Source organism: the organism of the source record quoted next, unplaced genomic scaffold (assembly GCF_019419815.1).
Source record: "Pyrus x bretschneideri cultivar Hongxiangsu unplaced genomic scaffold, Pyrus_bretschneideri_v1 Contig12, whole genome shotgun sequence".
NCBI classification, from domain to species: domain Eukaryota; kingdom Viridiplantae; phylum Streptophyta; class Magnoliopsida; order Rosales; family Rosaceae; genus Pyrus; species Pyrus x bretschneideri.
In genome coordinates, this window is record NW_025999413.1 from 1,890,491 (window position 1) to 1,904,626 (window position 14,136).

The 14,136-nt window shown below is 38.0% G+C and overlaps 2 protein-coding genes across 4 annotated transcripts; both read right to left on the reverse strand.

Moving 5' to 3' along the window:
• Positions 1-5,593: 5,593 nt before the first annotated feature.
• On the reverse strand, positions 5,594-8,508 carry LOC125474335 (RING-H2 finger protein ATL46-like). Of its 3 annotated transcripts, none has more exons than XM_048577878.1 (3): positions 8,246-8,508; positions 6,661-8,109; positions 5,594-5,826 (listed from the first exon to the last, which is right to left on the reverse strand). In XM_048577878.1, exon 2 carries the CDS (start codon positions 7,840-7,842, stop codon positions 6,664-6,666), a length of 1,179 nt encoding a protein of 392 aa, XP_048433835.1. In that variant the 5' UTR covers positions 7,843-8,109; positions 8,246-8,508; the 3' UTR covers positions 5,594-5,826; positions 6,661-6,663. The 3 variants fall into 3 exon arrangements, with proteins under 3 accessions (XP_048433835.1, XP_048433834.1, XP_048433833.1); XM_048577877.1 differs by having other exon boundaries at positions 5,594-5,820; positions 8,241-8,508; XM_048577876.1 differs by having other exon boundaries at positions 8,241-8,508.
• Positions 8,509-11,388: 2,880 nt separating this feature from the next.
• Positions 11,389-13,699, reverse strand: LOC125474103 (probable inactive receptor kinase At2g26730). Its single transcript, XM_048577540.1, has 2 exons — positions 12,439-13,699; positions 11,389-12,119 (listed from the first exon to the last, which is right to left on the reverse strand). Exons 1-2 carry the CDS (start codon positions 13,697-13,699, stop codon positions 11,539-11,541), a joined length of 1,842 nt encoding a protein of 613 aa, XP_048433497.1. The 3' UTR covers positions 11,389-11,538.
• Positions 13,700-14,136: the final 437 nt, after the last annotated feature.

The window sequence follows — 14,136 nt, forward strand, 5'->3', positions numbered from 1 at the left end:
TATACAAGTAAAAGTCTAAAATAAAAAATAAAAAAATTTAAAACATGTTTATGATCTTATATATAGCAGTTGACCTATTCAGCGGGAATATGCGTACATAACGAGGTACAACTTTTTAAAAAAGAGCTAATTTCCACATACATTTTTTAGATTTTTATACATCGTTCTTTATTTTTGACCATCAAAGTAATTAAATCAAACGAAAACAACTAATATGATTAAACATGAGTGTGTCTGATAAAAAAAAAAAGACGTGTGTGTTTAGCATTTCTGTTACGTGAACAACTCAAAAGGATAAAATTGGACTTTTAAATTCTATGCTGCCAAACAAGCTTTGAATATTTTGCTTTGAGTGTTTATATATAATTTTGCCCTAGCAGTAGGTCAACTTTGATTGGACTTTATATCAATATATCCATCAATTTACTTGGCCAAATCATGAAATCATGCACGACTAAAGTTTCAACAGTTGAATTTTTTCATCTGTATCTTTTAATTGATGAATTTCAAAAAATGCGTTCTTATTCTGTCTGAAATATTATTGGTAAAGAAGATTAATATATAGGAAAAAAAAAACGCATTATTCTTTTCTAAGAAAACGACGTTGATCCTACAAGTCAACAATTTGCTTCAACTTCAAGGGAGGAAAAAATGGGTGCTTACTTGTTGGTCAAGGAAAAGAAAAAGATTAAATGTGCTTCATGCTCAGTCAAACCCAGCTTGCCAGCCAGCCTACTTTCTTTGACAAAAATGAAAAAAAAAAACAGAAGGAAAAAAAAAAAGAAAGTATAATGACCTGAATGGACATGCATATTTCATTTTTCAAGTTAGTACCCAGAAATCTAAAAAGAAGGAAGTCCATGTTAGAATCACTAATAACCCTTGACAGTATCTTACAATGTTCTTCATTCAAGCTTGTTTGGAAGTCATTTTAAAATGACTAAAAACGATTTTAGAGAAAATGTTTTTGGATTCCAAAAGCACTTGAAGTGCTTCATCAAGTGCTTTTTCATGATTCACTTGCATTTTTACGAATGATTGATTTAAAAAACATTTTCACCAAAAGTGTTTTTAGTCATTTTAAAAGCACTTCTAAATGAGTCCTCAATTTCTAAATTTTTTTTACAAACGATAACGTTAGTGAGTTAAATTATTAATTGTTAGGAGGTAGAAGGATCTATGGGGATCAAACCCAAATCAAAGTGCATAAATATAATTGTTTTCCCGCACTCTAATAAAGCGTAATATGCGATTCATTTTCTAGGTTTTGGACAAGCCAATCTGTTTAATAAAACAATTGATGATAAAAAAATTCCCCCATAATTAACCTGGAATTGATAATATAAATTAAAAATATGATTAATCACAAACAGTCTGTTGCCGCCAGTGACAGATGGAATTACATAAACTACCAAATTTCCAATATTACCCTCATCGCGTCCAGTTAACGTTGACCTGGCTCCCGCGCCACAGAGGACCCTCTTTGGTAAACTCACCAAATTCGACCGTTAAAACTTTGCTGGTTCTCCGATTAACACCTGGCAGCCGGTGCACGGTAAAATACATTTCACCACCAGCGAGAATTCCGTTACAAATCGACCTATATTTGTCTCCCTCAAACTCCTCGCTCCCGGATCAGAAAATCCGGAGAGCAATCGATCGAGAGAGGGCGATAGGGTTTGCAGAAAGAGAAAGATTTATGGATTTAGGGATTTTACCCAAATCGAAAATCCTTAAATCTTTCTCTTTCTCTGCCCAATTTTCCCTCTGATTTCTGAGCCCTAATTTTCCCAATTTTCGGTTTTTTTATGGCATCAAAAATTGCGTACGATGCCGTTCCGAATCCGAAAACGGACTCCGCCGCTGAATCCGATGACGGGGAAGAATTGATGCTCGCGAGGAGAAGCGGGTGCTGTCTCTGGATCCCCTACTTTGGAATCGAACCCTCCTCTCCCGACGGGTCGTGGGAGCGGATCCGTTCCACCGGCGACTGCGAGGGTCTGTGGTGGAACCGCGGCTGGAAGAAGATCCGGGAGTGGTCGGAGCTCCTCGCGGGTCCCAAGTGGAAGACCTTCATCCGACGGTTCAACAAAAACAAACCCAGGCCGTCCGTGAAATTCCAATACGACCCCATGAGTTACGCCCTCAACTTCGACGAAGGGCCGGGGCAGAACGGTAATTTGAGTGATGATTATTTGTACAGGGATTTCTCGTGCCGGTACGCGTCGATTCCGGCGTCGGCCAAGTCGTCGATGGATTTGAGTAACGACTCCCCCTCCTTGACGTGAGAGTCACGTGATGAGCGGACGTAGAGAGCGTGTGAAAGAAAGCAGAGGAAATTGATGGTGGGTGTTCGGTGCGCTGCGCGCTTGTTTGTGCGGGAGAGTTGACGGCGGAGGAGAATAGAGGAGCGCGGCGGCGTTTGATTATTTTGCTATTTAGGAAGCCGTGACTGTTGGTTAAGTTTAAAAATATACGATCAGATTTTTTTCATTGTTTCATTTGTTCATTTAATTAATAAATGGCAGATCATGAAATATTGATTCCTGGCTAAAATTTATATATTCTCTCTAGTTGGAAGTGTATATGTTGGTTCGGAAAGTTCTTCAATGCTTGTGTTACTACACAGAAACTTGCATGCAAGTGAGATGTCGTGATGTCGGTCTACAAGCTTACCGACATCACGAGCATTAACTTGACATTTTTATTGTATGTAAGTTGTTTTTGTGTTACTGACTTGATTGTTGTCCTTTTAAGCCTCATTTGGTCTCTAGGATTGAATTAGAATAGATAACTCATAAGATTCAAGGATAATAAAAGTAAAGGTAAATGATCACTTAATACTACGGTTTAGTGGTATTTTTCTTTACTTGTAAGTGAGATGTCTTAGGTTTGATTTTCGCCAACGGCGAATTCGAACTACATTATTGTTAACCTATTGTGAGGCTTAACTCACTCACCCACCACTTTAGTATAGATAATATCATTTGTTACAAAAAATAAAAATAAAAAAAGGAACCACATGGTGGCTTCGCCATGCCAGTCCTCTCTTCCAGGTGCTGGGAAGACTCATAGAAGCATTTCAGCCCCCTCTGACTACCATCGTTCACCAGCGCCATGAATCGAACCCATAACAAGTTGTATAGAATACAGACTTGAAATTCGTTCCTAACTAGATCTTGAGAGGATTAGACATGCAAAAAATTTATTCATATAATCATCATATTTTGAAGGGGATTTGGAATAATAGCTCAACTTTCTTAATAAGTACATCTTCTACCTTTAAGTTTTGAATACTTTTGATATTATCTACACTAAGGATGGCCAAGTTGGCTAAACTTCACTATAGGCTAGTTATAATAATTTGGTTTGAAGTCATTTTTAGCAAGAATCGAATGTAAAAACTCTTACTTACAAATAAAAAAAAATACAACCATACCTCTTCTACCTTCAAGTTGACCACAATTACTTTATTCTGCCTTCGACGTACCTCAAATATGTCGAGTTATCCACCTTATTAATCCTAACTAGGAAACGAGAGTTTAGACTTTTACTAGGGATTTGCTTTGCGTGCTTGTGTGTGGTGTTTTGACAAGGAAGGCACCCACAAAGCCACAAGCACGGGCAAGTTGCTTATCTTTTCTTTCCGCATGTCATCCCTTTCTCCATCATCACCACTTTTCTTATCTTCCTTTCCATCATTATATTTTCTCTTTCTCCGAGCACCAAACCAGTATAATTATCTTTTGTCAACTTTCATTTGTTAGAATAAATATATAATACAGAGAATAATCCGAATGATGATTTTGAGGTACGACTTGAATCGTTTCTTTAAAGTGTTATTTGTCCCTATTCGAATGAGTTTGCTAAATGGTTCTTGGTAAATCACTTACAGGATACAACAAAGTATGAAATATTAGATTAGCAAAACCGAATTGTATTCCCTTAGAAATAACTAGAAAGAAATTGTATGAATGTGGTGGAGAGAGAAGAGAGAGCAAAGAAATTATGTAGACAACAAATTTCTGAATGAATCTTCTCTTATGCCAATGTTACTAATATATAGAGAGTATTGCACCCGTTAGACACATCATTTGGTTTGAGTATGCCTTTTCACCATGTGATACAACTTATTGCAGCATTATATCCAAAAGACATATCTGATACAAAACACCAATTACCCAATGATCATATATGTTATAAAGTATGCGATCAGATACCCAATCAATGGATATGTTTGTTAGCAACAATGAAAAGTTGCAATGCTTCAAATTGAAGAGATGTAATTATTGGGCAAAGAACCCAAGGCTTTTCTGCCAATATAGAACGCACGCATATACATATGCTTATTATATACAATCATACAATATAAATATATATATATATATATATTATATTCTTGAAATATTCTACATCTTTCACAGTCGCGTAATGAGTATTATAGCGGGAAGAAAATATATTCTCGGTCGGTGAAGACAAACTTTTGGTTAACTCATTTGAGGGTCCTTGATCGGATGACCGAAATACAGGCAAATCCTCTCAGCTCGACATTTTTACAAACACCGACCCTTACTCAATAGGGCACCGAAACGCTATTGGTTACCAAGCTTGCCCATTTGATAATTCAAAATTTAACTATCTTATTTTTTCCACAAAACGCTTTCAGCTCTCCTAAAAGCACCGTCAGACGAGCGCTAATTAACTTGTGCCATACAATTGTACAAGGGGCAAGTCACAAATGAATCTCGATTTTCAACGCACAGCCGTAGCTATAGCCTATGTACAAGGGACAAATCCCTAATCTATCTTATCCTGTGATTTATCTTATCCTGTGATTTTCGTTGCGCGGACATCTCTACTGTACTTATCAAGGGGAATCTGTGGAGCCCAAAAATACATAAAAGAGGGCATCTTCACACTTTTATTTATTCGTTGGTGCATTGGTGACCGTGTGATCCTTTTGACCCACAAAAAAAATCTGCATATTCCAATCCAATCCCAAAGTAGACACATAAAGTAGTACCATTCAAATTTGTTTCTTGAAACAACCAAATGACCATGGCGACGAACTTTATATTTGAATTTTACAACACATGTTTTGAATTCAATTATTGATGCGTATGAATTACACAATAGTGATTAGAAGAGGATAAAATGCTTCTAGACACCTTTTCGGCCCCTGAAGAAGTAAATTACTGGTCTTTAAAAAAAAAAAAAAAAAACAATATCTATTTCTTGGTACAACCTCTTTAATTTTTATTTTTTTAACAATATTTTTAGTAGTTAGGAGCCAGTTCAGTTGACAACTCTTCTCCCAAAACAAAATCACTGGTTATAGTTAATTTTTTTTATTATCTTATTTGAGTTAATACAAAATACAATGTGGAAACCTTAACTTTTTTGCTTGTTATTTTAGCACAAATTTTTGAAATTATGAGGGGAATTTTGATTTCAACATGGCCACATGGGAATGGCAAAAAAGTGGGACCTGACTTCTCTGCCCTTCTAGTTTCCATCCATTCTTATTTGTACGGTCACGGTTAAGTCACGTCAATATTTTATATTATTATTATTTTTTATCTTATTATCTTCGTAAAAAAATCAACATAAAATATTTATATAATTTAATCGTAATCGTACAAAATAGGATGATATAAGAATGTATAAGAACAGGAATGACAGAGAAGTCGGGTCGAAAAAAGTGAGCACCTACTACACCCAATTTTTGAATAAAAGGTCTCATTTCCCAAGAAGCAAAAGATTCTGTCAGTCTGTCACACAGCTTTCATGGATCCCCACTTTCTGCACTCTTCAGCTTCCCTGTCCCTTACCATCATTCAATCCGAAGATTAGGAAAAACATGAAAAAATGCTGGAGAAAAAAAATAAGAGAACGAAAACCACTTCTCCGACCAATCAAAAGCAAGAAAAGGAAAATGCATTTGACTTGACCCCTAGCAATAGAAATGTTTTTCAATGTGCCAGAAATACAGTCTGATACTCAAAGTGTTATAAATTCTAATCACTTGTATTATTACATTTGGTATATCAGGTTATGCTCGGAACAATGACTAATTTCTCCTTGCCATAGATCGGCTCATGAAAATTGTCAATTGAGACCTTTAAAGGCAAAGGTCAAAACCTTCAACAGGAGAATCGTTGCTTAAAACCAGCATTGATTGGATTGTTGTTTGTCTCAAATTATCTTTGCCAAACAAGGATCTTGGAGAAAACATATACAGAAGATAGAAGCAATGAAGTTCTAACTGCAAACAATTTAGAGCTAATTCCATGGATCCCATTACGAACGAACTACAACAACATTTGCTTTGCCGACCTACATAACCTCCGCAACTTTGAAATTGCGTTAAACAAATGCACGAAAGCGCAATCCATGTGACAAGATTAACGCAAATTTCCCACAACCTTGGCATAGAACATATCTACGGCTGCCAGCATTGTCATTCCCTAACATTAGAAAACCCCGTCTTCACAAGACATTATATCTGGTTTTTAAAAAGTACGCGATATGGTACGAAATCAATCATCACAGGTACAGAATTAGCATTACAAAAATTTTGGAAAGGCGAAACTAGACTAAGGCGTAACACGCTTTGATCATTGGATTAATAAGCAACCATGGAAACTATAAAGAATATACCTCTCATTCTGGTTGCGTTCTATTCATCCATGGCAAGTCTGTGTTAAGAGACGAAGGCATGCCCATCTGAGTATCTATCGAGCTTGAAAACTTGCCCTTCTTCGACCAGAGCCAGATCTTGGAAACAGAGTAGCTTTCACCCTTAGTCACACTGCTGATCTTCTTTCCCTCCATGTCACTATCAATTGAAAGATTACCACTGTTTTCTATCCCTCTTGTTGGCCTTACATTGCGGCCTAGTTGATCATTTGATAAGGGAACCCGAAGTTCTGAATCGTTAAGCACATACTGATACGAACCCATTGAAAAACATCTTCTTGCATCCAATCTACTGCTACTACCCTCTCCTCCTCCTGTCTCCTCTACCTCAGCATCTACCTTTCTAAATTTGCCGAGTCTCACAGGCAAGATCCCCTTATCGACAACAATTTCGTCAATGTCCACGGTTTTTTGCCTTGAAGCAAACCCGTTTTCTCCATTACCAGGATACCCTTCTTCTTCTCTATAGTCATCAAAATCAAAAATTGGGTTTTCAATCGAATACTCGGGATTAAAAAGGGTACTCCTACAAAGAGGACATGTTGAATTTGATAGCAGCCAAGTATCTATACAGTTGATATGGAAAGCATGGTTACACGTAGGGAGCAATCTGAGCTTGTCCTTCTCGGTAAACTCACAAAGGCAAACAGAACAATCGGACGGCTCTTTCGCACCCACAATATCACGATACTGGAAAACAGGTAGTGCATCTATAAAAGCTTGATCTAGACCGGAATCATGAAGGTGGAAGAGCTGCTGCAGCTGTCTCTGAAGAACATCAGCAGTAGACATTTCTGGGTACCTATTAGACTGAGAAGCTGCTGAGGAAGACGGGTGCTTAGTAAGAAATCGAACGAGCAGGTGGAGCAAACCGGAGATGAAAAACAGCACAGCCAGAATCACTATTATAAAAAGCAAAGCGGGACTAATTCTTGAACCGGCTGATGACGGTGGTGATGGATTCGAGTTCGATTCACTACGAAAAGCTCCAGCATATGGGGGTGAAGATTGAAGAGAAAAAGGAGGAGGGTAGCTCAAATAACCATCTTTAACCTGGATTTGATGCTGAACCCAAGACATCTTCAAATGAGTGTGCCCAGAAAACCATCTAAGATCTTTCCCCTCTGCCATTCGAGGTATCATAAAGCTTTCTGATACAAGTGATACTGGGGAGGGTGAAATCAAACACCGGAGCTCGAATGCAAGGGCGAATGCTATTAACCAACTACGCTACGAGCCCCTTCAATGTTCATACATATCGTTACAACCAATGACCATGCTCTTCTCTTTACTCAGAGATTAATCAAACACAAACCCAATTCATTTTTCATGGGATTAAAGCCAAATTCAATCACTTTTCCCAGTTCTTCTTCCATCATCGCCAGATTTCCATCCCCAACTTTTTTTTTCCTGCAGATAAATACCAATATTTTTATCTAACTTCTATTGTCGGTATGTATGCTTTCAATTTTCATACCAAAATGACTGATAACGCAACAGAATCTGACAAAAATAATGCGGAATAAAAAAAAGGAGCATACCTAACTTGATTCTTCTGAGGAATCCACCATTTTTCATGTAATTTTCAAAAGCTCTACAGCAAAACGATGCTCTTTGCTAGCTTCCAAGTTGCAGCAGAGAAGAAGAAACCCTAAAGACTCCGGCCTTTTGATTCCGGTGGTAAGTGTACAGCGGAAAGAAGAGGAAAGTGAAGTTGGGTTTCTCTTTCTCTCTCCAAAAGTGTCACTTTCTCTCTCTAGAGTTTTTGATTGATGGAAGCAGAGAGCGCCAGAAGAGTGACAGTGGCGAGAGTTCCAAAAGTGCCAAAAAGGAAAACTAACGTTTAGCTCCCACGTGCTGAAGGGAGCGCGTGGGGATCGTATGGTCAACCGTAAGCGACAAAGTGCTTAACCCCGCAACCATGGGCTTCGAGGTGGGCCTGGGCTTGAACTCAAAATGGCTTGTCTGTATTCCGGTGGATTAGGGTGTAGGATAACGAACCAGCCAACCGGGTGGATGACTTCTTTTCTAAGGCACATCCAAGTGGCTGAGTTTTGGAAAAAATAAAAATATTTTGGTAGCATTAGAGATGTGACACCCTACTCCATTTTGAACCTAATTATGTGCGCCATTTCTGGTGATGGATTTAGAAGTAAGTAGGTCAGTTGGCCAAGATAACTGTGTTTTTTTTTAACGAATGTTTTGTTGTTAATATGTTATTGACACGTGATCGCTATTATATGATGGTTCCGTCACTTTTTTTCTTTTTATACAAATGATATTCTGTTTTAAACTAATCTAAATTGAAGAGATGGAGATTTGAACTCGAGTATAACTAGGATTATACTATATTGAGAGATTATATTTACACACCTCAAATTACTTCTCCTACACCTTTTTAATTTTTTAATATTTTCTATAAACTATTAACACTTGATAGAAAAATATTAAAAAATTAAAAAGATGTGGGAGAAGTAATTTGAGATGTGTGAATATAATTTCCCTATTCTATTTTAAACTAATCTCAGTGTGATGATATTTTCATTTCAATGTTAAAAGAGTTTGGAAGTGCGATTCTTTTCTCCATGTTGATAAAGAAAAAGTGAAGTGTAAGTAAGTTATGAGTGCAACTTTACATTCAGCTAATCTGTTAAATTTTTCAACATTTTAGGTTAATGATATTACGTGCATGATGGTTAATTGGGTGTGCCTTTAAAGCATGAAGTTGTGAATATATACTTTATCTTAAGTTTAAAGGCAATTAGGTAATTAGGTGAGGGTTTTGGATTGCAATCATAATTTAGTTGGAAAATGATAAGAAAGATGACAAAATAATTTAGGCTGCCTGCAGTTAGGTACATTATCCCAAGGCTAGTCTGCCCAGATGTCTCTATCTCTCTCTCTCTCTCTCTCCCCCCCCCAAGCAATCTCTTCACCTGTTAGTTAAAAATGTATAATTGCCATTTGATGATGTTTAATTTGCCACGCAAACTATCGGGGTACACTGTAGAGAGAATAATAATCATGGCGTGTGCATAAGATCAATTTAGGCGTGTGCATAAGATCACATTGGTTAAAGATGATGTGTTTTCTGTAATGTATCCAAGTTCAAATATTCCTCTCTCTATATATATTGTTTGTAAAAAATAATAATAAGAATAGGGGATCCCACATAATATTGATAAGATGTTTATAATATGTCAATAACAAAATGTACCGATCTGGTATTGACGCAAGTAACAAGTTTCATAGTCTTCAAGAATGAATTTCTACAAATTAATCATAGGCATTAAGCTTAGATTGTTCAACTTATGACACATGGGGATGGTTTATTCTATTCTCTATTGATTTGAGAATTGAAGGATTTTTGATTGGGTGAGTTCAAATCAAAGACAGTTTTTTGGTCTATCTTATTTTCTTTTTATTCATCGTTTTCAGATGTAATTGAAGGAAAAGAGGGAAGATTTCGTGAGACTCTGCTTGGCAAACGGGTCGATTATTCGGGGCGTTCTGTGATTGTCGTAGGTCCCTCACTTTCATTACATCGATGTGGATTGCCTCGCGAAATAGCAATAGAGCTTAATAAGACATTTGTAATTCGTGGTTTAATTAGACAACACTTTGCTTCGAATATAGGAGTTGCTAAGAGTAAAATTCGGGAAAAAGAGCCGGTTGTATGGGAAATACTTCAGGAAGTTATGCAAGGGCATCCCGTATTACTGAATAGGGCGCCTACTTTGTGAACTATCTACTTGAGACTGTCCCTTGGCCCGTAGGTCCTGATACAAGGTTAGAATTCTAGTTCTTCTAGAGTGATATCTCGTTGAAGACTTGGGCGCCCCCACCCCACCCCACCCCCCGCGCGCGCGCGCACCCGGGGGAAGGAGACCTTCTTCGCCTTCCACCTAAGCACTTTTTTTAGCCTTGAAATTAAATAAATAAAAAAAAATTAATGAAGAAAAACAATAGAAAAAGAGCAGAACGATAAGAACCTGAAATAGCCACCTTTAGCCCTGGACTTCCAATGTTGAGTGGGCAATCAGTGGTTGTTGGGTCCTTTCAGAATACATAGACAATCAGTGGTTCGTACAGGACTGCTAATTTTGTTTTGCAATTCATGATTACTAGCACAACACTACTTCAAATGGCAATTGGGGGTTCTCACAAAATTTCATGTTTTCATATTATGCATTTTGATAACCTATAGATGCCTCTCAAACAAGCCCAGTTTCTAAAGCAGTTTCTAGCAGTTGAAAAAAGGTTTGCTTCCCTCTACCTAACAAGCAAAGGCTAGAGCACACTGCTGCTCTTGTGCCTAAAAGATATTAGCTTTTCCAATATAATCTAAACTACGGGATTGAAAATTCAAACTTGAGTACAGATAAAGAAGTACACTGCTCTAGTCAACTTTGTCAAGCTATGTCTGGAATTGAAAATTCAAACTTGAGTACAGATAAAGAAGCACACTGCTTTAGTCAACTTTGTCAAGCTATGTCTGGGCTATGCAATCTCAGTCTTTTAGATTGCAGCCAAAAAAATTTCTCAATTTCTTTCCTTAAATCTAAATCAATTTGATCCATGTGTTTTTTTTTTCCCCAAAAGATTTCTAAGATAAGCCTAAGGATTAGTTCTAGCTAGCAATTTTGCTGCACAGTTAAAAGAGTAAAATATCACAACAAAACTCAGATCTCAATTAAGACATGAGATAGTGGCTGCATATTATACTCTTATTGGTTCAAAATACAAACATTTCTCTAAAATAATATGCTATTATGGACTTAATTACTACATGGAAATATAGATAAATATGGGCTTAAATTGGAAAAACTATTTTCGTAATCAAATTAGGCTCATAGATGATTGTGGATCAAAGACTCTGGACCTCTCTTCTTCCTCTATAATGGTGTTGATCATTATGGCAACTTGGTCCATGCTCGGCCTAGCCTCCGCAGAACGGTTCACACACTTTATAGCCACCTGCAGCAGGTTCACCATCCTCTCCTCACTCGCATATTCCGACATTAGGGTTTGGTCAAACACTTCTGCAGTCCATTCCTCTCGAACCACTGAGTGAACCCAAACCGTCAGATCCACGCCGTTATGCTGCACAAGTTTGCCCGTGAGTAGCTCAAGAAGGATCACACCAAACCCGTAAATGTCCCCGTTGAAGGCGCTTGAGGTACTGCTGGTCCTAGAAGCCTTGCGCGGTGTTTGGTTGTCTAAATCTTTGATTACCATGAGGCCGTATTCACTTATGCAGGGCTCCATTTTATTGTTGAGCAAGACGTTGGAAGATTTTAAGTTGCCGTGCGCAATCCCCTCTGCGCGAAGCTCCTTATGCATGAAAGCTAAAGCTTCTGCTATGCGAGCAGCAACGGAGAGCCTGCTGCTCCAGTCAAATGCTTGGCCCCTATGGCTTCCTGAATCATACAGTTGTTACTACAGGGTAGAATCATTCTACATAAAGAAAACAGAAAACCAGACTTCGAATCTCGTTTTTTTTTCTAGCAAGTAATATATTGTCACATCACATGTTACATCATTTCGTAACTAAAGTTAGTGTAAAACAAAACAATGAGGAAATGATTTCCTTGCAATTCCTTTTAATTTTGTTCCTTAATTTCTTTTGATATAAAATAAAAATACTAATGTGGACTAAGGGAAAAGAGGCCTAAAGAAATCATTTCACAAATAACAAAATATCTATATATTTTATGAAAATATGCAAAAAGTTTTTACCATGGATGAGTCTGAAGAGGCTTCCATTCTCTTGATACTCATACACCAGAAGCTTCTCTTGTTTCGAAGAGTAAAAGGCAAGAACCGGCAGCACATTCTGGTGCTTAGCCTGGTACAACCTCTCCATTCTCTTCTTAAAATCGCTACCTGAAATCGCCCAATCTATCCTTTTCACCACCAGTACCATCCCCTCCTCGAAGATGACCTTGTAGAGGCTGCCATACTTGCCTCTCCCAAGCAACTCGGCAGGGGCCCTGAGCAAGTCCTCGAACTTCAATCCATCCACCACAGGGCTCGTGAGGACGATAAGTGAAGACAAAACCATATTAGTGCTCTGGCTCTCATCATCTGACATTGTGACAGAATAATTGGACTTGCTTAATCCTCCCTTGAACTCACTTGATGCTGCACTAATTTTGCTCACGCTTTCATCGACTGCCGAAACTTTGTTCGCGGCATCAACCTTTTTAGCTTCCTTTTTGTTCTTTGTACATATTTTGAAAAATAATAGCACAATAAAAACCAATGCCAAAATAGCATATCCTATGTATAATATCACTTGATTTTTTGAGACACCCTTGGAATTTTTCGAGTTCCCATCCGTTGTCAAGGATGACGACAGACACTTGTTTGCCAGTGGATCTCCACACAACTCGGAGTTTCCCACGAAGCTGTTTGCTTGGACAAAGCCTTTCGTATTAGGGATTGGTCCTTGGAACTTGTTGTTAGAGACATTGAACTTGTCGAAATGGGAGAAGTCAAAATTCGGAATCAGCCCAGTAAGCTGATTGTTGGAAAAATCGAGCGTTTTGAGGTTGTTCAGTGCAGTAAGGGACTCAGGGAGGGTACCTGAAAGACGGTTATTGCTGACAGTGAATTGAGTGAGCTGATTGCAGTGTCCAATCTCACCTGAAATTTGTCCAGCAATGTTGTTGTCATCAAGGGCAAGGGTGGTAAGAGAAGCTGCGAGAGGTTTCGTGTTGCAAAGCGAAGCAGCATCAAACGCGCCGGTGAGATTTTGGCCATTGAGAAAGAGTTTTGTGACAGTAGTGTTGAGAGAATCACAGTCCACATTCTGCCAATGGTCCTTGCAGGGATCAGAGGAAGGATTCCAACCCCACGAGAGGCCGGGTTTGACACCATTAGAAATCTTCGCAAGGAAGATAATGAGTGAGTTCTTGACTTCAACTTCCACAGAATGCGTTCTATGGAGGACGAGGGAGAACGAAAAGAAGATTACCAAGACAAAGATTCTATTCATTTTTTTTTAACAAATATCGATCTAGCGTTCGTACGTGTAAAAGGGCTTGCAATAAGTGGGATTGAGGGAGAACAAACTCTCAAGGGTGATGTGATTTGCCGACTCTATACAATGAGTGCTTGGCGTCTTTTTGTTTACCTTGATGTTAGAGACTTAGGAGATAAAGCCGTTGGCTAGCTAAGGTTAAGTAGTTATTTGAAAAATATATGGCGCCGGCAGCCTAATGACGGGTGGAAATGTGTTGCCAGCTCCTTTGGAACAATGATTTTGGGGGTGACAAAGTCTTATTTTATTTTGTAATTACTTATTAATGCTTAATTAGTGTAATTTTCTGACATATGTTAATGTGAATGAGAAATACTTAAAAGAATTAAACTTTACAAGAAAAGCGTAGTAATTTTCACACTCTGTTTACTCCTTATGCACTCTTTCTCTTT